Raw genomic sequence first — 19,588 nt, 5'->3', positions numbered from 1 at the left:
CTCCGGGAAAAATGACAGCATCAAACAGTCCTCGGAGCTTCAGGTAGGGGGAGAGGCCAACTTGGTAATGCAGCTTTAAAAATCACTGACAACTTTATTTAAACAGCTGCTACTTTTGTGAATTCAGATACTTAGTCTTATTTTCAGATTTCAGGTGTAGTAATCTCATTATCATTATAATTTCTCACATGGCTACTCATCCGATCAAATTGAGTATATTTATTTTCATTCACTTTAAGGCTCAGATCAGCAATTGGTCCCAATTTTATGTAGCAGTAATACCATTACAGTACCAACATAGAAAATGTGTGTTTACTGCACACTAACATAGTACAAAGATCTATAAATATAAGATTTAAATTACACACAAACGACATTCCTATAAAATAAACTTTTGTAGAACTCCTTATGTAAATCCTCCAAAGGAGGCTCAGTTTGTGGAAGACAGTCTCACTCGTGTCACTTTAAGGCGTTCTCATTATTAATTGTTGTAGTATGGATGGCAGTCTCTCTTGGAAATGATACATCCCAAGTATTGCATGATCGGCCATCCAATCACGGGTCAGCCGTCATTTCAAGCTCACGTGTCGGATCCTTCCTCCAATGCGCATAGAGCCTTCCTGTTGTTGGCCAGCACCGTTCCTGGCTAATGATAAGTATCAGAATGCTGCTAAACAGACGGAATGATAAGGCTCCTGGGGGAGAGACAGAGTACTACTGTAGGGAAGGGGGGTGGGTTTATAAAAGTGGAAAACCCATATGTTGTTTTTTAAATGCTAATAGTAGCTCTTTTATAGGAAGCAACATATATTTTAGGCTTAGAGGTGCACAAGCTTTTGTTTAGCTGAGATCCCCATGCATTTGTTCTGGGCCCCCCAAAAAGGCAGTTCCCAATACAATGTATATGTGTCAACTAGGAAGCTGGAAAATAGATTTAAGGACCACACTTATGAACCAAAGGTTATACACCTACCAGTAGGGGCTAGGAGTTATGTTTAGCAACGATGCACAGTATTCTGACTATATTCTTCCCTGATTGCAAGATGAGTCCATCCTTATGTACTCTTATTATAGGGATAACAGATTTGCAAACAGCTCTATATCTACATGATACATTAGTTCATGTAAAAGTACATCAAATATTTCATTTTCCAACTTCAGGGTCTGGTCATATTCAGTCCTCTATCTGTACCTGGCCCTCACCAATGTGTCACAGACCCAACTTCATGGCATTGACTACCGAGAACAGCTTTTCGCCTGAGTCAGGTCAAGCTGCTGCCATTGGTGGTGAGGAACATACAAGACTGCATAAGCCCAGTCCCCTGGAATAGAGAATCTGATCTATAAAGGTCTACACTGTACTAAAGAGTACGCTTAACCAACAAGTATAGTAAGTGGACCAGATAGACCTCCTTTCTAAGGACATATGCACCTCTCTTCCCCTGGATTAGTGTTGGAAATGTTAGGCTAGTACTTTGAAAGACTGAGGTTTTTAGGTCTTCTGGAGGTGGTACAATTATGTCATTAGAGGATAGGTGGCACACCAGTAGATACCCCAGCCTAAAGTTAGTGACTTGAACTTGGAATTTGAAGAATAAGGAGCAATAAGGGCTATGCTCTTACTAAATGTATATTTCTAGCCTCTGGTGGTAGGTACACTCTAAAGTGCTTTACGATGGCCACACATGGGCCAATGCTGCTGCTTGATCCAAGAGTCGAGTGCCAGGATCATCATTCAATGTGGGTAATCATATCGGACAAGATCCAGTCGTTCTACTCTTGGGCAAAGCAGCCAGGTCAATTCTGGATTCGTTGTAAACTACTGGTGAGATAGCAGTCATTTTCTGACTTCGTTTTATGGACTTCTCAAATTATCTGGTGGTCTCAGTCCAGAGGTTTTCAACTCTCACCCCTAACAGGTCATGTTATTATTTACCATAATCAATAACTGAATGGTAGCGGTATCTGTAAACATGTCCTATTGGGGCTGCTTTCTGGGGATCTGTTACCATCACATTTTAACTGTCAAGAAAGCTGGATTTAGTGTTGAATGGAAGTGGGATGAAAAATGGGATAAACATAAATCTTGATGCAATGAGCATGCACACAACTTATGTCGGTATTTTGAGTTGAGCATATCTTATATTTGTGTCTTCTAGCTCTTGGAGAGGGTAATGGTAATGCAAGTCAGCCTTGCCTCTCAAGAGTTACACATGTCTCTATAATACTCCTTTTAGGAGTTGTATTTTCCATGTAACATAGACCTGGTGCAAATTCAAAGTTGGTGAGTGAATATTTGCACTTTTTTACGTTTAACTCTAAATGCCCAAAGTGCCAATTAGTGAATATATTCTATTAAGATTGTGCAACCGAGTCTTAAAGATTCAGCACATTATGGTGATGCACAATGTGTTGTCTACAATATAGCAATGTCTACAAGCAATGACTTTCCATACATTCTCTGAGGTCTTACTGCTTTTTAACGTAGAAGGAGTTAATCGTTCTTGTAATAGCTATCAGACCCACTTTAAAGCGGTCATATTTCAACCTTATGTCTCAAGAGTATGTTGTTTACAATGATTGTCTGTGGTCCTTTCACCGAATTATGGCCCTAGCAGGTGTAGCTGCTAGGTCAGTACCATTTTGTGCCCCGATTGGAAACTGGCGTGCATGTAAGAGATCCTTGTACTGCAGCTCTGGAGTCACCATTTGAACACAATGTGTACGGACATCGGGGGCAAGATTTTTCCTTACCGCCCAGCCTAGGATCTTCTCCTGTCCAAATTGGAAGGGCTTAATAGCTTCTTCCTTAATGTCTTCTGCTCTAACAGGCTCTAAGCCATCAAGACAAAATTCAGCCAACTGCTGCCTCCTTTCTCTCAACCTCCTCACCTCGTTGTCCATCTTTACCCTCCCAAAATGTTCTACCTTCTCCCAGAATGTACGGTTGAAGTGAGAATAGAGGTACCAGTCTAGAGAATTCCAAGCCCTTAGTTGCTCTACTTCCCTTTGCTCCAATGGCCTTGAGGACCCACGAATGTTGAGTTTAAAGGTCACCACATCATCAAGATCCCAACACAGCTCCTCTTTCAAGAAGATCATGGACTCATCAAAGTACTCGGATAGAAGAACCAACTTAAAAGTCCCTTCCACTGCATGGACTCCTGCTCTGGCCAGATCTTCCGTAAAGGGGGCATCAGGGTTAAATCCTAGATCAAACCACAAGAGGTTGCGGGCGTATTGGTTGGATCTCTCTCCCTGACGATAATAATGCGATGGATGAGAAATAAATGCTTTGAAATTAGGTGCCTTCTTGAAAGCAGACGACACTGAACGATAGTAGGAGAAAGAGGACTCTGCCATTGTAGCTGGATCCCGAAGAATTGTAAAATAGAAGGAGTCTGAAGGCATAACTTTCCGAACCTGAAAAAAAAATAAACATTGTTTTATACATGTTCTGATGTAATTATTCCATGGTATATGTGCATAAAACTAGTATCAGATACACTTGATATTTATAGTGTTCCATAAGAAATACTGGAGATTTATGTTACCACCAATAGGCCTTGCTACTCACATGAAACTATTATTATCCTTCATTTATAGAGCACCAACATATTACTCAGTGATGATAATAATTTCAGATTAATCTACACCCCATGAGATCGCCTGTGTTTCGGAAGGGCTCTAGTCACCTGGATTATTTCACTTGACAGTTGCAGAGTGTGCAACATTTCGGGGGGCTCCTCTCCCCTTCTTCAGGTGCAAGTAATCACAATAATGGGGACATGTGAGCAGATATATATATAGTCTATACAAAGTATTATTCAATCAATAAAATTAAGTTTTAATTATATTTCTGTCCATACTACCAGGTGCATATTGGTGACCACTTAATTTTATATGTATTTGATTACATTTTACATTTAAAATGCAGCTTTCCCATTTTTTAATACCTGTCAAGACAATATTTTCTCTTGTGTATATAGTACACTTCATTACATTATTATATTGGGTAAAATAGGGTAATGGGATTTTAGTATTTACTAACACTGTCATAACACTATGGTTAGGCATAAGTACAGATACTTGTATGCCTGACATATGCACAGTTTACTACTATTTTTGAAATAGATGCAAATGTTTCCAACACTTTAAAGCAGACAAATATTTAATAGGAGTTGACAACCCTGGCCTAGAGAGATTCTGTTCAACACAGCTTAAATGATGACAATCGGTAGAACAGAAGACAATGGTGTTACCTCTGGGAGATTGAAGCGCATGTGGTGACACAGGATGTCATACTGTGGCCTGATGGGGAAACTGTACCCTTTCACCCTGCGAGAGTGGAAGAGATTGGGATAGTTGAATTGGTATTTGAAAGGTAAAGCAAAGATTAATCCGTTCTTGTCTCCATAACGGTGCAGAAGATTCAATATGGTGCTCCCAGCTGTTTTGTGGGTCTTTAGAAACACAATGTGCCTTTTAGCCTGGCATGTCCGAGAAGATGATGGAGGCACAGCAAATACCGAATGTAGTTCAGCTGTCTGAGGGAACCTGACAATGGAATACAGTATTTTATTTCTCAGTATACAGGTCAGCATATATATTTACACAAACTCATTCAGATAAAAAAATGCATGGCATGGCCCATGACTTTCTACCTACAAAAGTGCCCCTGCTCCGCCAAGCGCCAGTGGAGAAATTCCTGCTCCGAAACGGAGTACTTCCACTTCAAATTCATTCTGTCTTCCTATTGCTCTTCCCACCTCCTGCTCCCTCTTCCCTCACCAATCATGACTTTGCTTCTCACTTTAAAGGTAAAATTTACACCATTCTCTCATACACCTCTGCCCACTCCCTTTGCTACCTTCTGTTCTTTACCCCAAGTAATGGAGTCCTCTCTCCCTTGACCTGCCCCCTCAACCCTGTTCCCTTACAACTCCTCCATTCCCTTTCTCCAGATGCTTGTCAGCTCTTTACTCACCTCTTGAACCTATCCCTCTACACTGGCATTTTCTCCTCCGACTTCAAACATGTTCTCATGTCTCCTCTTGTCAAAAATCCATATCTTAACTCTACCTCTCTCTTCAACTTCTGCCCCATTTCTCAGCTCCACTTTCCTACCAAACTTCTCGAATGGCTTTTCTACAAACGCCTAACCCTCTTTTGTCTGCCTTCTGTCCTCTTCACTCTAATGAAACTAAAGTGACAAATGGTCTAGTTGTAGTCAAGTTGAAGGATCACTTCTCCTGCTCATATTCTTTGACCTCTCTACTACTTTTGAAACTATTGATCATCCTCTCCTCCTTGACACACTTCTCTTTGCAGTACTGTCTTGTCCTGGTTCACCTCCACTTTTAGCTTCTGCTCCCCTCCTGTTTCTGTATATCTGTTGGGTACCCAAGGCTCTGTTCACAGACCTCTGCTTTTCTCTCTACACCTCCTTGCTCGATGAACTCATAAGCTTGTTCGGCCTCAGCTACCGCCTCTATGCTGATGACACCCAAAGTTGCCTTTACTCTCCCAATCTCTCTCCCGTTCTCCTATCCCACATGTCCACACTTTCTGTCATCTACACCTGAAGGTCCCAATGCTACCTCTAAGTTAATATGTCCAAAACAGCGCTATCATCTTTCCCCCTCATAGCTTACCACTCCTAGCGTCCCCTTCACGATTGACAACATCATTCTTCTCCCCTGTTCCTCATGCCCGCTGCTGTGTTGTCATCGTTGATTGCACCCTCAGGTTCACTCCACTCATACTTACCTTCTCGCCATCCCGTCGCCTTCTCCTTTTTAACAAATATGCCCCTTTCTCATTCATTACATAACCAAAACCCAGGCCCATTCTCTCATTATCTCCCACGTTGACTACTGCAACCACCTGCTTGCTAGCCTTACCTGCCTCTCCCTGTTGCAATCCATCCAGAGTGCAGGGGCAGGCTGGGCTGGTGGACAGGGGGGCATAAGCCCCGCGGGCCAGTCCCATAGTGGGCTACCTTGGGCTGGGTCACCTGCATTTTTTTCCTTTAAAATGACGCTAATAGGCTGATGAGTCGAGTCTTGCCCCCCGGGCTAAAATTTGCCAGCTCTACCATGGCAGCAGCAAAGTTATTCCTGGTTCCTCTTCTGCTGCACCGTTCTGCAAATCCCTTCACTGGGTCCCTAGGATTTAATTCAAGCTGCTCATCCTCACCAATGCTTCCCTTCCATACATCTCTGATCTTGTTACAAGATACACCCCAGCTCGACCTCTATGCGCCTCTGCTCCCCTTTTATTACCTCATCTTGGTCCCCTAAGCAATACTTCGTCTACGTTGCCCCCCTCCTATGGAACTCCCTGTCTCATGCAACCAGACTCTCCCGCAAACACAATTCTTTCAAGCGCTCTCTCTAAAGTCACCTCTTCACTGTTGCCTACTCTTTCTTCATTGACCACTCCCTCTTCTTACTTTTCCTGCCATGTCCACTTGTGTCCCATTGGATTCTATTGCCTCTGATTTCTTCCTCCCTCTAGATTGTAAGCTCTCGTGAGCAGGGCGCTCTCTACACTATGTCTCATGTCCACATATTCTTTGTCTACCTCAAACAGACCCGTTAGGTCTTTTATGTTTATTTCTATTTGTGTGATTGTTTTGATTTTCCGTTTAACATGTTCTTCTTTATCTGTACTGGTATAGTGTGTACTTGTGTCTGCAATCCCATATTTCGTTACTGTGTTTCTCTGTTTATTTGTGAATTTGTATCCTTATGCATGGTATGCCGGCTGTCCGGAGCTGCAGAATTTGTGGCTCCTTACAAATAAACGATGATGATGATTTGTCTATAACAGACCGTCCTCTATGACTGAGCATTCAAGCGTGAAGAGCTCGTTAGGGAGGTCATCAAAGAGTCTATAGTAACTCTGATAAAGTTGGGGGAAACTCTCTGTGGGACAACTTTAACCATTGTTAAAGAAAACTCTCATTAAATCTGGTTACAATTTGCCAGCACGTGACGGAAGAATCTATGGTCTGATGAAATAGAGTGAGCTTTTTTGTTCTCCATGATAGGCTCTATGTTTAGTGCAAGCCTTACACTGTGTGTCATCCTGTCATGAAGCACGTGACAGGATCATAGTGCTGTGGGAATGCTTCTCTGCTGTAAGGACTAAATTTTTTCAAAATAGAAAGCAAAATTAGTAGATCAATATACAACTAAACGGCCGAATGCAGAGCGAGTACTATGTCAGTTTGTGTGTAGTAAATTGCGTGAATTAGCTCTAGACATGTTCAGAAAGAGGCTGTACGCATGCGCAGGTATGCAGAGTGGCTCGCATCTGACACGTGCGCTTACTTACACTTGGAAAGGTGGAACGGGAGAGAGCAGGGGCAGTCTGACTTAGGGCGAGTGCAGTAAGGGCGCAAATACAGACCTGCAGAAACATGTAGCTCAATGAACGACATAGTAGCAATATAGCGGAGGGTGAAGCCGCTCTGTATTGATCAGGCTCAGAGCCTATCATTCACGTGCAGCTCCTCATGGACCAAGCACTCAGCGTACTAGATGGGTTTTTTCCCCAAAGGAATTTAAGGGTTTTTATGACAGATACATTGGTGAAAAATAGTTTGTGTGTGTGTGTGTGTGTGTGTGTGTGTGTTTATTTTTAATAAATGACTTTGTTCACAGTGTGTGATTATTTGATTACATTTTTTACAGGTCCCACGGTGCCCTGGATGCCAGGGCATGCTGGCGCTTGTACTTCTGCCAGCATGCTCTGGCAGCAACAGGTTAAATACATTATTAAATAATGTATATTATCCCACCGCCCCAAGTGTGTGAAAAGAGCTATCAGCACAGGGCTGGTTAAAGCTAGAGGGGAGTGGTCAACGTTAATTTATTTTTTTGCAGACCCGCTGTCCCTTGGGAATCCAGCCCCGTGCTGACCAGCATGGGGCTGGTTTGACATTATGGCAGGGTGACCCCACGCTGTGGGTTTTCCTGCTATGGTACTACCAGCAAGGCCATCTTTTCCATTGGGCACGATGGGCAGCTGCCCGGTGGGCCCCACGGGCAAGGGGGCCCCATAGGCACGGCTCTTAATGAGAATATATAATCCGGCAAAAGAAAAAACCTGCAAAAAAAACCTACAAGGGTCACTGAGCAAGTACATCTATCTATCTCTATATATCTATATCTGTATCTGTATTTATCTATATATCTATATCTAGGGGCCCCGGTGCACTGCTTTGCCCGGGGGCCCATAATGTTGTTAAGATGGCCCTGACTACCAGCCCAGGCTGGCAAAGTCAAGCGCTGGTAATAGTATAATTGGGGGGAAGCCATGCTTTTTGCCTCTCCCCCCCCCTGATTTTGCTAGTACCAGCCTAGGCTGGCAGCACTAAGGTTGGTTAAGCTGTTTGGGGGGCACTCTGTTTTCTTTTTTTTTACATTCATTGCCTTTCCTTTTTTTTACATGTATTGCCATTTTAAATCTAGTCATTTATGATGCCATTTGAAATGTTGACTTTACAACCCTGTCTACATTTTACATGTCCACAATTTAACTGTGTCGACATTGTGAACATGAAGATATTATGACTGTGGACCTTAAAATTGTGTCAACATTATGACTATCGTCCTTATGATGTCGACACTTTGACTGTCCACTTTTACAACTTCATCCTCCTTACTTATACACACGCATTTACTCCTATATGCTGATTTGCGATGATCTAAAGATCCACGTGGCTCAACAAATAGGAGTAGACGCTACTTTTGCGTGTAACTTTTTGTTGCGGAAAATTACATCCATTTTGTGGCCGACTCTCAATCAGGCCATGAATATTTATACTACAGCAGGAAAATTACCTAGAAAGGGTGTACACTTTTGAAAGTCAATGTACATTACATAACTACGCAAGATGAAATCATTGTTTAAGTTAGTTACGTACTAGAGCATAACAAGTCCAGTTCCTATTGACAAAACAATACTCGCTTTTCCCAGATGATTAAGAAGGCTACTCCGCAGCTGCTGGGATTGCCCATAGATTAGGGAAAGACTTAAATAATGAAACATATAGGATGACTGGCAATTTGGTAGAAAAATATATTTATTTAGGAAAGTCTCCTCTGTCACACAGCATTACCTCTGAAAGCCAGTGGGCAAAATGTAGTTCGGTGTTGATCTGCATTGGTTACAAGAAAGTATTTGTGCGGCAAAGGAGTCATAGGGCCTGACTCATTAAGGAACGTTAAGCAAAAGTAAGCAAGTAAAGCAAAACCATGTTGCATTGGAGGGGGAGGTAAATTTAAAATGTGATGGCAGATTTATATTTGGGGTAGGGCATGTTTATCACCTTTACATTTCAGTGTACAAATAAACTATCAACTATTTGTGTGCTACATGAACAAACAGCCAGTATTTTACTAATTTACACCCCTTGTATTGCAACATTTTTTTCTCCAGAAAACTTGAGTAAGAAAACTTACTCAATTTTTTGCTTAAATTTCCTTAGTGAATCAGGCCCATAGTGTTGGATAGCGGCATATATATTTTAATATAAGAAAATCATATTAAGGAAGCGGAATGATTTAGTTAGTCACTCACCTCTTTGGAAAATGGATTCCCAGAAGCTGAATTGTAAATCCAATGGTCAAGATAATTATGATGCCAAAACCCAGGATTCGTACTGTGTAGACTTGTCCTAACCTCATTCTCCTGGAGAAGAAAAGCAAATGTAAGTTATCACCCCACAGGTGGCTGCACTAGTGGTAGAATGTTACCCCAAAGGTGGCTGCACTAGTGGTAGAATGTTACCCCAAAGGTGGCTGCACTAGTGGTAGAATGTTACCCCACAGGTGGCTGCACTAGTGGTAGAATGTTACCCCAAAGGTGGCTGCACTAGTGGTAGAATGTTACCCCAGAGGTGGCTGCACTAGTGGTAGAATGTTACCCCAGAGGTGGCTGCGCTAGTGGTAGAATGTTACCCCAGAGGTGGCTGCGCTAGTGGTAGAATGTTACCCCAGAGGTGGCTGCGCTAGTGGTAGAATGTTACCCCAGAGGTGGCTGCGCTAGTGGTAGAATGTTACCCCACAGGTGGCTGCACTAGTGGTAGAATGTTACCCCAGAGGTGGCTGCACTAGTGGTAGAATGTTACCCCAGAGGTGGCTGCACTAGTGGTAGAATGTTACCCCAGAGGTGGCTGCACTAGTGGTAGAATGTTACCCCAGAGGTGGCTGCACTAGTGGTAGAATGTTACCCGAAAGGTGGCTGCTCTAGTGGTAGAATGTTACCCCAGAGGTGGCAGCACTAGTGGTAGAATGTTACCCCAGAGGTGGCTGCACTAGTGGTAGAATGTTACCCCAGAGGTGGCTGTGCTAGTGGTAGAATGTTACCCCAAAGGTGGCTGCACTAGTGGTAGAATGTTACCCCAGAGGTGGCTGCACTAGTGGTAGAATGTTACCCCAGAGGTGGCTGCACTAGTGGTAGAATGTTACCCCAGAGGTGGCAGCACTAGTGGTAGAATGTTACCCCAGAGGTGGCTGTGCTAGTGGTAGAATGTTACCCCAAAGGTGGCTGCACTAGTGGTAGAATGTTACCCCAGAGGTGGCAGCACTAGTGGTAGAATGTTACCCCAGAGGTGGCAGCACTAGTGGTAGAATGTTACCCCAGAAGTGGCAGCACTAGTGGTAGAATGGTACCACAGAGGTGGCAGCACTAGTGGTAGAATGGTACTACAGAGGTGGCAGCACTAATGTATGGACCTAGTCACCCCTCCAAAATTGAAATATATGTCTAGTATCTACATTCTGCCCCCGATACTCTCCCCAACAGTAAAACTGCACCTAAAGAAAATACTGACCACTAATATGCATGCCTCCTGCACTGAGTATCTGCCCTTAGATTTGTGATGGTAATCTGGGGACGCAGGGGTTAAGGATGAACTATCTCAGACATGTGGTCATGAGAAACTTAGTTTAAATAAGGGGATTATGTCCCAGCTTTCTTCCATCTATTTTAGGATTCCCCTTTGGCATCACCCCTTCTCTCTCCGGCTTTCCCTCTATAATAAATCTATCGTCGCACTCACCTCACGCCCTTTCATCCTTCCTTCCTCCTCTTCCACTGTCTCCCTCTCTCACTCAACCTTCCCAACTACCATCCACTATTTCCTCCACCCTGCCCTGTCTCTCTGCCTCTATTTGTTTAGTATAAAAGTTTCACATGGGAATAGGCAGCTGCAAGTTTGGAGATTTTAATACATTTCCCACAATGACATAATTGAAGGAGGGTGGATACTAACGTAGCTGCATGACCATCTGCAAGCCGACTGGCCAAAATACAGTGTATTTGTAAACAATAAGTTATGAGAGGTGTTTAAACCAAAGGTACCACTTCTAAAGCAAGTGCACAAAATCTATCTGAGGGGTTTCTGGAGGGCAGGGAAAAGGTTAAAAGAGGGGCTGTCACTTCTCTTAACTAGGTGACTAAGGAGGGAGCCAGTTACTCATTGACAAGTTTAATTACACAGTGACATACAGCATGCGCTGTGGCTGTTGCATTGTGTCATATTTCATAATAAAGTCCCCACTTTTAGGACATCAGTCTCACAAAAGACAACCTCTTATCTTGCTCTCTAGCCCAGTTCAAGTGATCTTTTTACAGGCTGAGTCATTATAATAAGGAACTATATTTGTCTATGAGGATTGCTCTTATAAGATCCGGAAAACAGGTTACTTTGTGTTAGGGATGCCCTTTACAAGTGCACTTGGAGCGGAGACGTATTAAGGAGCTTGCCAATCCTCTTTATTCTTACAACGCTGGATTCTACTGTAATATTGCTTCTTATTTCTAACAAATGGACAAATGCTAGTAGCAGTGTCATGTGCCTGTAAGGTACACAGCATTTCAAATCAGGGGAGACCGGCAACTTTTGGCCAGGGGGTCTCTTCTACCGACATGCCAAACCGGAAAAATGAGCGCGACATAAACCATATGGGCGTAATTTGCTTCACTTTATATACGCAATGAAATATATGAACCATTGTTATTTGTGTGTTAAAGATCTATAACTAAATACAACGTGTACCAACCCCATCTTACTGCAATTGCAGTGACCCCTTTATGCAGAGAGCATTCTAGTGACCTATATACATACACAGAGCACTCTAGTGACCTCTATACAATGCAGAGAACATTCGAGTGACCGTATTACAATACAGAGGGCGGTCTAGTAACATCTATGCATTACAGTGACCTCTATACAATATAGACAGCATTCTAGTGACTTATATACAATACACAGAACATTTTAATGACCTCTACACAATACATAGAACACATTAATAACTGATATACAATGCACAGTGCATTCTACTGACCTATATACAATACAGAGACCATTCTAGTGACCTATTTACAATGCAGAGAGCATTCTATAGCAGTGATGGGCAATCTGGTACACTTCGGGGGACGCAGGGCGCGGCCCTCTAACCTTCAAAATTACCGCACGTTACCCTTAATCTCAGAAATAAGTTAAAACATTACATTAAATCAAAGATATAGGCACCGATCTGTAATATATTTTAAAACAAGTGTATAAAACATTTCAAACAAGTGTTGCAAGCTATAACAAACAAATTTGACAATAGAGCAGGAAGGCGCTTGGGGCTGCAGGTGAAGGGTCAGAGGGCCGCATGCATCCCTCTGGCCACCTGTTGACCATCACTGCTTCATACAATGCAGAAGGCATTCTAGTAACATCTATACAGTACACAAAGCATTCTAGTGGCCTCTATACAATGTAGATAACATTCTATTGATTTACCTTTTAATGCACAGAAAATTCTGATGACCACTATACAATACAGAGAGCATTCTGTGGACCTCTATACAATACTGAGAATATTCCCATTACTACTACACAAAGCAAGCAATGCATACTAGTGGCTAAAAGTCACTGCCAAACCCTATAAAATTCAGACTCCCATATCTCTACTGGTATTACAGTGAAGGTCCCCAAATCTTTATAATGCAGACCACTCCAAAGCTCTGGTGGCTATACTATACAGACCCCCCAGACCTATGATGGCTTAAAAAAAATCAAATCCCAGGAATCCGGTGACTTTATGATGCTCTCCCCCTCTCCATCTCAGATGGCTTCGCTATACAGACACATCAGCCCCAAATCTCTTGTGGCCGACCCCTTCCCCAGTATCTAGTGTTTTAATTACTATTCAGACCTATGGCGGTGACACATGTGAATTACAAATCACTCCTGCAGTCCCACGCTGTCCCTCGGCACATTAGACATGGAGTTTGGCTGGAATGATATCATAACCGGCCCTTCCTCTCCCAAGATGCCACCAAATGCCTTATTCACTCTCTGATCATCTCCCGCTTGGACTACTGCAACCTCCTTACTGGCCTCCCCCTCTCTCATCTCGCTCCCCTTTGATCTGTACTTAACGCAGCCGCTAGGCTTATCTTCCTTTCTCGCCGCTCCTCTTCTGTCTCCCCCCTCTACCAATCCCTCCACTGGCTCCCCTTCCCCTACAGAACTCTGCTCAAGCTCCTCACTCTTACATACAAGGCCCTCGCCAACGCCACTGCACCCTACATCTCCACACTCCTATCTATTTACACTCCATCCCGTCCTCTCCGATCTGCCAATGACTGTCGCCTATCTTCCCCCCTCATCACCTTCTCCCACACGCGTATCCAAGACTTTGCCCGCGCTGCCCCCCTCCACTGGAACAAGCTCCCTCCCTCCATCAGGACTTACCCTAATCTGTCCAGTTTCAAACAGGCTTTAAAAACCCACCTTTTTCTTAAAGCCTTCCAGTCTCCCACTTAACTACCTACCTTATCCTCTGCCTCTCCCCCTTCTTTCCCCTTCCCTGCCTCCGTCCCTCTACTCTCCCTCTCTCCCCTGCGTTTCTCCATCTGTCCACCCCTCTCCTTAGATTGTACGCTCCTCTGAGCAGGGCCATCTCTCCTCCTGTTTCCACCACTTCTAACTCTGCTCTCCAGCTACTTTGCCCTCCTCCTCGAGGGCCCTCCTCCCCCCTCTGGGGGTCTTTCGCGCCTTCCTTTTGGGCTCCGTCATTTGCGGATACTCCCCCCTCCCTCACTAGCTGTGCATTGAGCTTACTGAGTTACTGTGCTTTAGGTTTACTGTACTGTGCTGTCTCACCTTGTATTGTAATTCGTTTTTGTCCCTGTACGGCGCCACGGACACCTTGTGGCGCCCTATAAATAAAAATTTATAATAATAATAAAATAAGCAATATACAGCTTCCAGCACTCTGTGAATGGTGGTTGCTCCCCAGGCATTAGGATCGCGTGTATAATAGTACACAATAAATATGACCTTGCAACAGAAAGAGTTTAAGTGAGAAGCAAACAGTCAATTTTTAATAACTGAAAAAACTCCTTACAATACCTCGGTTGCATAAGTGTGCACACCCCATAAACTAATACTTTGTGGAAGCCATTCCAAGACTTTGATCTTCCTTTTCTGAAGCCATTCCTTGGTTGACTTGGATGTGCGCTTTGGATCGTTATCATGTTGAAAGGTGAAATTCCTCTTGACAGAGGCCAGCAGGTTTCATGCCAAAATATCTTGATATTTGAAGCTGTTCTTTATGCTCTCTATACTGACTAAAGCCCTTGTCCCAGCTGAAGAGAACCGGCCCCAAAGCATGATGCAGCCACCAGCGTGCTTCACAGTAGGTATGGTGTTCTTTGGGTGATGAACTGTGTTACCAAAGTTTAGGCGGAGAAATGTGAGAAATGGCTTCCGTCATGCCACCTTTGTCCTGGCATCAACATTGGAGGGATGTAGTGATCTTGGCAAATTTCACTGTTGTGCCACATCCCATGGTACATGTAATGCCTTTTGAAATTCTTTTATAACCCTCTCCTGATTCGTACCTTTCAACATTGAGATTCCGTAGATGTTTTGAAAACTCCTTGCAGGTGACGGCTATCCCAGTAGAATGCAACTAAGAAAACAGCAAGGAAATCCCACAGGAACATTCATTGCTGGCAGGTTTATGCTAATTACCTTTGAACATGATTTTGAAGGTGATTGGTTAATTCTGAACACAGCTACACTCCCATTTTGAAAGGGTGTGCACATTTATGCAACAGGGTACATTTTTTATTTTCACTTCTTTCTCCTGAAAGTGGTCTTAGGTCACTTGAGTTTTTTCAGTTGCAAGATCACATTAAGGGGGGTATTCAATTGTTAGCGAGACGGGTAAAAATCCCGCGCTCTGAAAAATATTACCGTTAATACGGTAATTTGCGCGTAAATACCGTTAATACGGTAATTTACTCGCTGGATTTCAGCTCGCGGAGCTGAAATTAAGCGAGTAATTACCGCATTAACGGTAATATTTTTCGAGCACAGGATTTTCCCCCGTCTCGCTAACAGTTGAATACCCCCTAAGGGTCGGATTCATCTTCAGACGTAAGTTCATTTGTGTGTCGTATCTTGCGTGAAATAGTACTGCGTGTGATCAGGAACGTACCTTACACCAATGAACGTATGTCCGAACACAAATGACACAGATGACTGCATACGACTAGAAGGTGCGGAACGGGGGAGGGAAGGGACAGATGAACGTAGGCACAGTCCTGGGTTTCTAGAAAGTACATGTTTTTTAGTTTTATCATTTGCACCAGATACAAGGCAGGTGTAAGCGCCAACTGATGACTGTCACGGTATAGTTTTGGTTTTTGTTTAAAAAGTACACGTATGCGTGCCACTAGAACATGTGTAGATATATCTATCTATCTATTGATCAATAGATAGACATAAGATAGAGATATTATGTAGATAGAATGCCAGATAGATTGAAATCTATGAGATCGGTAGAGAATTAAAAATTTATGAGATAGATATATAGATAAATACATACTTGCCAACTCTCCCGGAATGTCCTGGAGACTCCCGCATTTTGCGAGAGTCTCCCGGACTCCCGGGCGAGTGTGGCAATCTCCCGAATTCTGCCCACTTCACTAGGAAGTGCCCCACTTCCTAGTGAAGTGGGCAGAATTAGATCCCAAATGCCGAGATTCCTGGTGAATCGTACTGTTTGGCCCCGCCCCCCGTGGTCAAATTACGCGTTTGCGTCATGACATCACAGGGGGCGGGGCCAAAATGACACGATTGTGGCCGTCCCGCCCCTCTCACTGCCTGGCTCCCGGAAGGGAGCTGAAGAAAGTAGGCAAGTATGGATAAATATGAGATAGATATATAATCATGAGATAGACAGACATGAGATAGATAGATAGACATGAGATAGATAGGTAGACATGAGATAGATATATAATTATGAGATAAACATGAGATAGACATACATGAGATAGATAGATAGATAGGTAGACATGAGATAGATAGGTAGACATGAGATAGAAAAATATGAATTAGATACATAGAAATTTATGAGATAGATAGACATGAAATAGATAGGAGATATATGAGATAGGTAGATAGATAGATGGATATGAGATAGATAGAAATTTATGAGATAGATATGAAATAGATATATATGAGATAGATAGATAGATAGATAGATAGATAGATAGAAAGAAAAATAGATATGAGATAGATACGACATAGATAAATATATACGAAATAGATAAATATGAGATAGATAGATATGAGATATAGATAGACCGATATGAGATAGATAAATATATATGAGATAGATACAAGTTGGATAGACAGATAGAGGACATACTAGAGACAGATAGCTAAATAAAAATGTATGAGATAGGGAAGTAGATAGATATGAGATAGAAATATAGATAGATAAATATATATGCGTTAGATTGATAGATATGAAATAGACAGACAGACAGATAGATAAATAGATCTCTTATCACTTTCTCCTTTTCTATTATGTGACCTGAATTGCACTCACCTGTTTGGTGGAGTCCTGGAGGTGTCTGGTGCAGTCTCTCAGTTTATTTCTCTGTGGGTCTCGCGTTCTCTCCTTCTGCCCAGCTTCTACAAGTTATAACGTCTCTCATTCTGCTGCCTCTCACTTATCCCTCCACTCTCTCTTAGTAGTGGAAAAGGCCTGTCTCATATTTTATATATTTCGATGTCTCCCCTTTCATTCATGTACTCATTTGCTCAGAACTTTCCCTCTGTTCTAGCTGTTATAAATGTGAGTTGTTTATCTTTATTCCTCACATCTGTGTCTCATTTCCCTCTGGTGTTCTCCTCTTTCTCTACTTTTTTGTTCAGTTTTCTCTCTCTCTCCCCCCCCCCCCCCCCTCCCCCCTGCTGTCTCTATCCTTGTCCTCTCTTTCCTCCACTGATTTTTCTCGCTTTGCTTCTTGCACTCTCTTGCTTGGCTTTGTTGCCGGTCCTGACTAAGTCCTCCTTGTCTCTCTATCTCTGTTCTGCCTCTTGTCTGCCTTCTCTTACCCCAGACTTTCCCAGCTCACCCTGTCTCCCCTTGGAGTCTTTCCCCCTCCCTCCTTGTCACCCCCTCCTTTCTCTCCTCTTTCTTCCTCTCTTCTTACTTCTCCATCTGTCCTCAGAATTCTTTCCTAACAAAAGTGCTATTTAGTGATCCTGCTGTTATTCACCAGGAGACAGGGGGGAGGGAGGGACTGTGGAGGAGAGAGAGAAGTGTGTGTCTGTATGAGTGGGGTGTGTGAGGGGGGGGAATCTCATCCCATGGTCACAGGAAACTTCCTGATTCCTAATACAACCTGAGGCAAATGACTGATAAACAGATAGAGGTAGGGTTAGTGGACTGAGGAGAGGAGGGAGTGAGAGAAAACGGTAGACACTTCTTCAACACTAATCTAAAAACCTACCTGTAGGCATCTCACCTCAATCTTACCCAGCCCTTATTGGAAACCTTTGAGCACTCTTTTAACTCTCCATCTGCCAGAAACCTGCACGTACCCTTGCTGCTAACCTTCTTGCTACGGAAGACCTGTAGACTATCACTGTTTTAACTCTTCATCAGCCAGAAACTTGCATACCATCTCACATTAAACCCTCATCCAACTGGAGACCTGTAGACTATTATGTACTTAACTCCCCATCTCCCTCACACCATTAGCCCTTCTTCTGCTTCTTTCGAGCATCATGGTTTTAACTCATCATCTCCCAGAAACTTGCGCAGCATCTCGATCTTTACATGTGAGCATTAGCTATAATTTTCACTTACATGAAGATTAATGGCTGAGCTCTGGTCTTTGTGCCTCAAGCTGACTTGCACTGTCCTGAAAGTCTGCGGAGAGAGAGTAAGACTGGAGTAGATGAGCAGGAGTGAAGGTGGCAGAGAGGAGGAAAGTAAATGGAAGGTAGAAACACAGCAGGTGAAAAGACAGGACATTGAAGAAACCTCAAAGGATAGTGGGACGAAAAAGAGAGAACGCAAAGAAGGGGATATGAAACAAAAATAGAAGGGCTAAAGGACGAGGCTGATGGTCAACTGTGTACTCTCCTACCTGTTACCGCAGCTTTCACAACCTGCTGCTGTTTTATTATCTGGATCCTTGCATGTTGGGGCCCCTTTAGAAAATGTACAGGTGCATGAAATATGGAAAGTCAAGCAATAAGTAAACTGAGTACATAACACAGTATATAATACATACTTCCAACATTCAAAGGATTGAACATTGCACCTTATATGCCGCCAGACCTCCATACAGGGTCCACACATGCCCCTGACCTGCTCACCAGACCTCCCCATCTGATCATTCTTTTGTTAGGCACTCTCCTGTTCAACTGTAGCCTTGTAGAATAAGTAGATTTATATAATTTTAATCAGGGCAGTAATAATATCGGTGCAGGTGGACAGCTCACCAAGAGCAATGGACACCCACTTTTTGTCCAAGATGCAAAAGGGCGGCACCAGAGAGGAAAGGGCACCCGTTGATAGATGAAATGGTGCCTGCCTTCACGTAGCGTTGTGATGTCACAATACTGATAGGGCAGCAGATTGTTAAGCGCTATGTTTTCGAGTTGAGAACAGGAGACCAGATGGGGCTGGAGAGAACAGGAGGCCAGAGGGGGCTGGAGAGATCAGGAGTCCAGAGGGGGCTTGGAGAGAACAGGAGGCCAGAGGGGGCTTGGAGAGAACAGGAGGCCAGAGGGGGCTTGGAGAGAACAGGAGGCCAGAGGGGGCTTGGAGAGAACAGGAGGCCAGAGGGGGCTGGAGAAAACAGGGGGCGAGTGGGGGCTGGAGAGAACAGGAGGCCAGAGGGGGCTGGAGAGAACAGGAGTCCAGAGGGGGCTGGAGAGAACAGGAGTCCAGAGGGGGCTGGAGAGAACAGGAGGCCAGAGGGGGCTGGAGAGAACAGGAGGCCAGAGGGGGCTGGAGAGAACAGGAGTCCAGAGGGGGCTGGAGAGAACAGGAGTCCAGAGGGGGCTTGGAGAGAACAGGAGTCCAGAGGGGGCTTGGAGAGAACAGGAGTCCAGAGGGGGCTTGGAGAGAACAGGAGTCCAGAGGGGGCTTAGAGAGAACAGGAGGCCAGAGGGGGCTGGAGAAAATAGGGGGCGAGTGGGGGCTTTAGAGAATAGTGGAAGAGAGGGAGTGGAGAGAACATTGATGGAGAGGGGGCT

General features: G+C 43.7%; 1 protein-coding gene across 1 annotated transcript; it reads right to left on the bottom strand.

Annotated features, from left to right (window-relative positions):
- Positions 1-246: 246 nt before the first annotated feature.
- Positions 247-17,647, bottom strand: GAL3ST4 (galactose-3-O-sulfotransferase 4). The gene is made up of 4 exons (XM_075206502.1): positions 16,920-17,647; positions 9,592-9,702; positions 4,263-4,557; positions 247-3,423 (listed from the first exon to the last, which is right to left on the bottom strand). The coding sequence occupies exons 2-4, from the start codon at positions 9,696-9,698 to the stop codon at positions 2,596-2,598; spliced, it is 1,230 nt and encodes a 409-aa protein (XP_075062603.1). The 5' UTR covers positions 9,699-9,702; positions 16,920-17,647; the 3' UTR covers positions 247-2,595.
- Positions 17,648-19,588: the final 1,941 nt, after the last annotated feature.

This window comes from Mixophyes fleayi, chromosome 4, assembly GCF_038048845.1.
Source record: "Mixophyes fleayi isolate aMixFle1 chromosome 4, aMixFle1.hap1, whole genome shotgun sequence".
NCBI lineage: Eukaryota > Metazoa > Chordata > Amphibia > Anura > Limnodynastidae > Mixophyes > Mixophyes fleayi.
Note: the sequence above shows the minus strand (reverse complement) of the source record. Positions and strands in the feature narration are given on the sequence as shown.

Bases quoted from the DNA above. Each gene is read 5' to 3' on its own strand.
- GAL3ST4 (XM_075206502.1), bottom strand. From the start codon at position 9,698: ATGAGGTTAGGACAAGTCTACACAGTACGAATCCTGGGTTTTGGCATC. The intron at 4,558-9,591 runs GTGAGTGACTAA...TTCCATTGTCAG, and splicing joins GGAATCCATTTTCCAAAGAG to GTTCCCTCAGACAGCTGAAC. The intron at 3,424-4,262 runs GTAACACCATTG...TTTTTTTTTCAG, and splicing joins TGCGCTTCAATCTCCCAGAG to GTTCGGAAAGTTATGCCTTC.